General features: G+C 45.8%; 1 protein-coding gene across 1 annotated transcript in view; it reads right to left on the bottom strand.

Annotated features, from left to right (window-relative positions):
• The window catches only part of LMF1 (lipase maturation factor 1), a gene marked incomplete at its 5' end in the record, with an annotated part of 349,511 nt that overhangs the window by 323,925 nt on the left and 17,490 nt on the right, over positions 1 to 8,096 (bottom strand). The window contains one exon of the mRNA XM_019512578.1: positions 1,851 to 2,160. Coding sequence (XP_019368123.1) covers positions 1,851 to 2,160 — 310 coding nt within the window. The remainder of the gene's footprint in view (positions 1 to 1,850; positions 2,161 to 8,096) is intronic.

Raw genomic sequence — 8,096 nt, 5'->3', positions numbered from 1 at the left:
CACAGGCTTGGTAATGCTGCCGTATGCCATAAATTACCTGCGTTTGATAGCAGAGCTTGCATGCTCTGGAGGGAACTGAGGGAAAGAAATCCTAGCTCAACCATCAAGAGGCTAGTGCCTTCAAACCACAGCACCCAGAGAAGGACAACGGCAAGCTTGGTCTGCAGGCTGGTGAGGCTGCTCATTGTCTTCGGGGTTGCACAGAGACCCGGTGCCTGGCCCCAGAGCTATCTGGCCGCTGCACCCAGTTGGGAGGCGACATTTGGATATGGTCTACGGGACACTGGCTGTGGTTCCATACCAAGCTGCCCCACTCCCTTCCCTCTCCCCCTGCCCCCAAAAGACTCAGAAGAAAAAAACCCAGCAGCAGTGCACATGGCAGACTGGAGCAGGGTTGCTTCTTGGCAGGAATTCAGCAACTCTGCAAGAATGTCACACATTTCCCACCTGCCGGGACAAGGTCGCACCGCTGCTTCTAACTTACTTATTACTGGTGTCAGCGGTTGGGAGCAGAGGGTGTGAGGAGCAAACGCGACTGGGAAGAATAAAACTAAATGCGTTTCTTCTTACCTTCCATAGTGAAACAGCATTAAGAGGCTGCCCGCCCCCCTGCTCACATGGGCCACATCTGCACATGCGGTTTAACAGGCAGTAGCTTATTTTACTGTGCATTAAAGCGTCACGTAAAAAACTGTGCTAATATGCTAATGAGCAGGAAAAACAATGCACATTAAAGCATCATTAAAAAAGCATGTGCTTTCACTACTGTGCAGCAGAGCAGCCTAATGCACATTTATTTAGTACCTCGCAAAAGAGGTACTGCATTTAATGCACATTAGGAAAAGCACATATATGAATGTGTAGATGCACCCATGCAGGCCGTCATGAATTAAGCTTTCCAATGCTCCTCCCCACATAGGCCATGACGTAGGCAGACCCACACCAACCCTGAACACAGATGCAGACAGAGCATATAAACTAGGCCAAAAGCTTCTCAGCACCGGCTGTTCCTCCCTAAAGAAGCAAAATCCAGCTCTCCTGTGATACTGCGGCAGTTCATGTCTGGTTCCCTAGCCCAAAGCTAACGGCATAGTGAAGGACAGGGCAGTTAGGAAATCATAGAAAGTTAGAGTTGGAAGGGAGCTCAGGAGGTCACATCCAGTCCAATCCCCTGCTCAAAGCAGGACCAGCCCCAAATGCATCATCCCAGCCAAGGCTTTGTTTAGCTGGGTCTTGTCAATTTTTGTGTGACTTTTTTAAATCCGAAAATTGGGGATTTTTTTTAATCAAAGAAAACCAGCATCCCTGGTAAGGACAGAAGCATCACTAAATTTGGCAGTGAAGCCTCCCATCAGAGATACTACTGAAAAGCACGGGCAAACGAAACTTGTCGCCTTCTTCTTATATCCATTATGTTTTAGGAAAATGAGACTGTTTTCATTAGGCACAAAGCGCACATGCTGTGATCAGTCCATGAGACGTGGTTCAGTGTGGCCAACTTGCAAGGCAAGAAGATCTTGCTCAAAAGAAAAACTTGAAGTTAACAGGAGTTCCTTAGCTCTTGTGTAGGAAGAAAATATCCCACCAAGAGTAATAACATGAAGCTCAATTTATGCGACCGCCCAATTTTGTTCTAGCTTGCAGCGTTAGAAATAGGAACCTCTTAAAGTGAACAGCGTTACACAAACTTACTGAGAACTCACAATGTCTGAGCCAAACTTCACTGCAACTGCTGGGGCGTATCCCTGCGTAATTACTTACTGCGTCTCTTGGGAACAAAAAGCTGACCTGGACAATGAACAGTAAGAAACAACAAATGAAAGCAGACAAGAGAAACCATTTCCACCTACCAGATCTGTCCCACGTTGACCAGCGAGAGGTACAGAAGCCAGAGAACAGCCATGAGGATCATGTTGGCACATCCCGTGACCAACACGAAGGCTGAAATCCCAATGCCGAGGCTGGCGAGGCAGTCTAAGTTGCTGTCCATGTCTGACCAGTCCAAGAACCAGAGGATTGTCGGGGCATAGCTCACAGTGTCCAGGTTAATCTTCCCTTTGAAGTACCTTTTGACGTTGCGCAGGTACAGCTTGCATGGCAGCAGCCCTTTCTCCCCGATCAGCTGCTTGTTCTGATGCAACGCCACCAAAAAAGCGACAACTAGGAGGAAAACCAGAAGGAAACCAGCATTAAAAGCCTCATCACCGAAAGACATCTTTCAAGCCCAGCATGGCAGAAGGCGTATGCATGCATGGGGAAGGAATTCATTAGGGTTTCCTTCTCTCCAGCAAAAAGGAGCGCAGCCGTGTCTATTAAATTTAACACATAAGGCATGGGAATCCAATAAAGATCTCCCTGAGCACACGGAAACTGTGCACTAAGCTGGCTTGGAGGAAAAATGCTATTTTCTCCAAGAATTTTTCTGATGGATATTTCACTGGTTGCTGGCAAACGCCAGAGCAATAGCAACAAATTACTAAGGAAATTGTCGAGTGCAGAGCTGGCCAAATCCAATGCTGAAACAATACGCTCAGCCACAGGGAGGAATTATGATATTATTTGGCATTTATGGAGCGTCTCTCGTCTGTGGGTCTTGATGTAGGTATTATACAAAACATCAGAGCCTTAAAACTGGACCCAAACAGACCTACACACACATGTGCAACATGCAGCATCCCTGTTTTAGCAATGGGTGAACAGAATTGAGCAAGGCAGGCATCGGCATAGCTAAAAAAAGGAGTCAGGAGGCAGCCTCATCCATGAAACACCCCGACTTCAGAACACAAGCGGAGACAGCTGGAGCAAAAGTGTTTCTCAGCTCAATGCCGGCAACTTTGGGGCACCTCTGGATACCGATGATTGGTTCAGAGCAATCTCCGATACTAACAGCCATGTGAACTGTTCCTGCCCAGCCCAAAAGTGCTAAATCTTCTGCGCCCTGCGGAAACGCAGCGCAATGTTCAGATTTCAGAAAGGAGCCAAGTCCTGCTTACAATAATGAGTGCATTGAGAAGAGCATCAACAGAAGACCCATACCAAAGTCATAACGGGACAAGTTGTGCTCCTCTCTGCAGGAAAGCATGGACGGGACCTGCTGGTTCCCAAGGACGGGTTGGGAGGGTCTGTCCGTGCTGAGTCCAACACCAGTCAAACCAACTCAGGAGCCACTCTGACACCAGGGCTACCTGGGCCCTTCAGCAGACCATCCACCAAGCTACCAAGGGCAGTGTGTGACGCAGGGGCCACCTCCACTAGTCCCACACTGTACACGAGCTCCCCATGCCAAGGGAATTTCACCTGGCCCAATGCAGCTAGCCTCCAGCTCCTTTATTCTGTCTGGGCAGTGCAAAGGACCTGGACTAGATGCTCTCAACCTCTCTAGACTCATGGCACCCCTGGGAAAATCCCAGCTTTTAGCTTTTGACCCCTTTTTTGACTATAGAAAAAAAACAAACAACCCAGAGCATTTCTTCTGTTGCAAAGAACTAGGGGAGACCACAACAGGTCCGAATAGTTTAGATGTTACGAGCTCCTCTATAAAACCTCTGGGCTCTGGGCAGAGGAAGAGAGTCCAAAGAGGGCTTTTAGGTGCCTACTGCAAAGAAGGTCTTGTATGCATGCATCTCCTTGCTCGGTCTCAGCTAATGAAGAGGATGCAACGACATCTGGAGCTACAATAGCTCCAACTTTCCATAGGAACTGCAGCTCATACCCCCCACAGGCAGTCCTAATCCCACCGAAGTCACGATTTCTCTTGCAACACACGAGGGAACTGCCTTGCAGTGGTGAAGCAAAACCAACTCGTTAATGTTTCCATGCTGCTCTCGGCGTTTCAGACGAGCAAGAGAGGGAGCTAGCATTGCACCGGCCAAAAAGAACAAGGATAGGTTGGTTACACGGCTAACTCGAGAGCAAGAAGCATCCAGCTTCTCCCCATGCCTTGGAAATGGGATCTGAAGCCCAATTCAAAGTACTGCACAATGCAGTAATATTGTTATAATAATGTTGCTATAATCATATTTCTATATACCTGTTTATTATTCTATATCATGCTAATATTGTATATCATGCCAATATTATATTCTATATAATCATGCCAATATTGTCTATTATGCAATATTATATCATATATAATCATGCTGATATGATATATCATACAATATTATCTTATATATAATCATGCTAATATTATATATCACGCTAACATTACTAATTATTATAACGATCTACTATCCCCTTATCACTATTAATAGGGCCAACTGTCATTTGCAAAATCAATATTCTAAAACATAGGTCAACAATTAACCACCAGCCAACTGACAGAGTCTATATTTGCAGTTTTACAGACCAGCTTTGGAAGAAGACACGCAACAAGTTGTGGACAGCATCTACACACATGCCAAATATTAGGATTTTTATTTTGCTGAGTGTACTTCATATCCTGATATGTTAAAGCAACAGCTCATAAGATAATAAACAGTATCCTAGATGATACTGTGCATTAGGAGCAATGTTCTCAAGTTAAAGCAAGGGAAGTTTAAGTTAAATATTAGGGAAAACTCTCTTGCGAGGCAGGTGGTGAAGCACTGGCACAGGTGACCCGGAGGGGTGGTGGACTTTCCATCCTTGGAGGTGTTTAAGACCTGGGCAGACAAAGCCCTGGCTGGGATGATGTAGTTGGGGCTAGTCCTACTTTGAGCAGGGGGTTGGACTAGATGTGACCTCCTGAGCTCCCTGCCAACCCAAATTTTCTATGATTCTGTGATTTTTAAAAGGACCACAAACTTATGAGGCAGTCTGATGGTTAAGTCTCACAAAATGCAGCCAGTTCAAGCAATGAGATGTTACTTAGATCATGCTTCTCGCCTCCTGGTATTAAGTCTTTAGATTCTCTACATATTTTCCTTGTCTTCTAAATTGCTACTTTTTACATGTCACTACAGCCCTCCCATTTATAGTCTCTACACCCATGCACTGGACCATCTAAGAACAGCCGGATGCTTTTTTTAACAGTATGTACGCAATTTAATTACACATCCTAGACCTAGAATTGGACGTACTGTAGAGAAGTTGGTCAGTTCCTAGGGATTATCTCATATTTTAGGAATCTCCTCCAGTGACTGCAGTTGGTAAATGCAATAATTTGCACTCTCAGAGAAATGAGTATGACCGATATTTCCTAATTAGGCTCCGGGAACTTCACTCCCAGCAGCTGACTAACCCCTACTTCAAACCTTGTGCGATCACTCAAGCATCTGAAGTTTTATACAATGAGACCTTCCTCATTTTTCTACCTTCCCTGGCAATAATCCAGACTAAACAGAGCTGTGCTGCTGCAAACAGCAATGCTGAGTGATCAATTACAGCATCACCTCTACAAAACAGGCATATACAGACGTTGGGACAGATGTCAGAAATTGTGTGGCTCTAGCAAATGTGGCCGGTCCAGTAGGTTAATGCAAGAAACTACATTTTGCACAATAAATTGTATACAATAAAAGAAGACAATAAACTAAACAGCTTAAATTTTAGGCCCGTCAAGTATTCCTTTGGCTGGCATTTTTCTGTTGAGCAAGTGAGAAATTTAAAAAAAAAAAAAATGGTAGATGAAACCAGCAGAAGTATAATGCTTCCTAACATCAGTCACCATATAAAAAAAATTTTCCTTTATGGTTACAGGGAAAAAGAAAAAAAAACACTATGATTTTTCAAAAAAATAAATAAAACCTACATGGCTTGATTAGCACTGCAATTTGCTGCAGTTTTTAAAAAGTGCTAATCAAATTTACCTCTAAATGCTGCACAAATTGCTGCCCCAACCCATAACTGCTAATCAATTTTTTTTAAAAAAATCTAAATTAGACCCCAGCGCTGCACTGAAGATAAACAAGGAAAGCGTAAATTAAGAAAAATATACACTGCAAGAATTGAAGAAAAGTATATGCTACATAGGCAAAGTATGTACAGGGTATTTAAGTTTAAAAGCAGCAAAGACTGTATGAGAAGTTGGCATGAACTGCAGGTCTATGAATTCTATAGTGTGGGACAGAAAAGGGATCCTCTAAAAATCCAGAGTTTGGGGGGGTTTGACACGCATAATGTTGCTATTCCTGACACCACTTCTGTACCTAAATCACATTAGCAATATTTCTAAATTAATTAAAAACTCATCTCATACAAACAAGCCCTTACAGTGCCTCCTAAACCTCACCCACTCTTACCCTTCTCCCCCGTAACCATCAAGGCCAATGTTGGAGCTCTTAGCATCATTATCCCCAGATCCCGGCAGAGACCTGGTCCCTCTTTTGGACGCTCGTCAGGCTCCTGTGTTCAGATCACAACTCTGATCAGTCCCACGTGCTTTAGGTTTCGTGAATTTGCGCAGAGTCCAGCAGCGGCCTCTTTGCTCTAGGTGTCTGGGCTACATACCCCTGGTGAGCATCCTTGTTTGAGCACCCAGACACCCCAGCCCAATCATCCAGGTCTCTGATGAGTGATTTCCCAGCATGCCTGCCTTACAGTGCAGCTCAGCTACCTAGCCAAGGGCACGCGTTAGATGAAGCAGGCAGACTCTGCCTTTGCACAGGGTTTCTAAGACAATGATTCTTTACTTTAAACAGCACAAGGACGCCAGTCCAAACTGCCTGCAGGCCAGTCCCTGCCTCAGCATCTGCACCCCTCCACAGTGCTCTTTAAAAAGCGTCCTCTCAATACCGTGCGTTCCCTCTCCTGGCAGCCTCTCCTCGGGAACATGGACTCTGTTTTCCCTTCCTTCTTCTGACCTGGGCTGGTCCTGATGTCAGGAAAAGTCCCTCCACTCCTGCTCCCACCCCCACCCTCTTGTTCCTCTTTTTAAACCCCTGCTCTGCCCCCTTCTCTCCCTTTGTTCTCTTCTTCGGGGATTTTCCACCCTTTACTTTCCTCCTTCCTGAAGATAAATACTGTCAAACTGGTTTTCTTCCAGCTCAGGCATCCTCCTTAGCATACCTACAGGAACAGGTGTTAAGGCGAACCACGTGTTTGATTTGTGGGTGGGTGGCACGATAGCGGCCTTGTCTGCTCACGGCTGACTCATTCGAGGCAGCAATTTCACCAAATTAAAGAGAATTCATAAACGCTGCTGGGACTGTCCAAATAGCCACGACGGCACGCACAGATTATATACGCTGCGCCTTGCAAGCCTTGAGGTTTGTAAACACCCCAAAAGACGCTCTTCTTCCCAGAGGGCACAGGTCGGACCAACTTCCTAGTTTCCATTTCCAGGTTCTTGCAACCTTCTTATTTGCAATGCATTAGGCATAGGTACTACTATTAGGCAATCAATGTATTATCTGTACACACAAGTGTACTATTATAGCCTGGTTTGGCTGAGGATTATACATGCCAATAGGGATGTAGGTGTGCAGCAAGAGCTCAGCAAACCCCCTGCTTCGGTGCCACCACCAAATCTTCCACATACACTCACCCAGCTCCATCCCAGGGCTGACCGTGGCACTCCTTGCATTGTGTTGGCCAACTGAGAGCAGAAGGCTATCAACCCTAGAGGCAGAGGCACAAAGTTTGGGCCGGCTAGTAGCCAAGCCTCTCTGCATCGTGGTAATGCTTGGTTTTATCTGCCTGGCCCACAACACTCATAAGCTAAGTCAGGCGCTGCTTGGATGAAGCAGAGAACCGTTCCCATCCCCACGTTAGAGCTGGATTGTGCTCGCTGAGGTCACTCAGATGCTACAACAGGTATCCTCCGCTCCAATGTCCTAATCCTCTGCTCCAGCCATAAGGTCACGGCTCCCCTCCACTAGTCAGTGCGACTCCAGAGCAACTGTGCATCCTAAGCAAAACCCGGATCATCCTTTAAAACATGAGTGGCAAAACCCATTAAGTCAGGCTTTGGGCAGGGGACAGCATTTTGACTGTAGCCTTTCCCACCTCCCACCCCCTTTTTGTAGGTTTTAAATCGAGTCCTGGATCCCCTCGCTTGCTGTTTGGGACCGGCCCTTGCTTGCGTGTACACTCAGCTTCGTTACACAATCCAGCAATCAAACCCTTGGCTCCTGTAATCTGCAAATTATTATGCTACCAAATAAACAGCCCGCTGA

The sequence above is a fragment of the Gavialis gangeticus genome, unplaced genomic scaffold, assembly GCF_001723915.1.
Source record: "Gavialis gangeticus isolate Ggan-Ray unplaced genomic scaffold, GavGan_comp1, whole genome shotgun sequence".
NCBI classification, from domain to species: Eukaryota; Metazoa; Chordata; order Crocodylia; family Gavialidae; genus Gavialis; species Gavialis gangeticus.
Note: the sequence above shows the minus strand (reverse complement) of the source record. Positions and strands in the feature narration are given on the sequence as shown.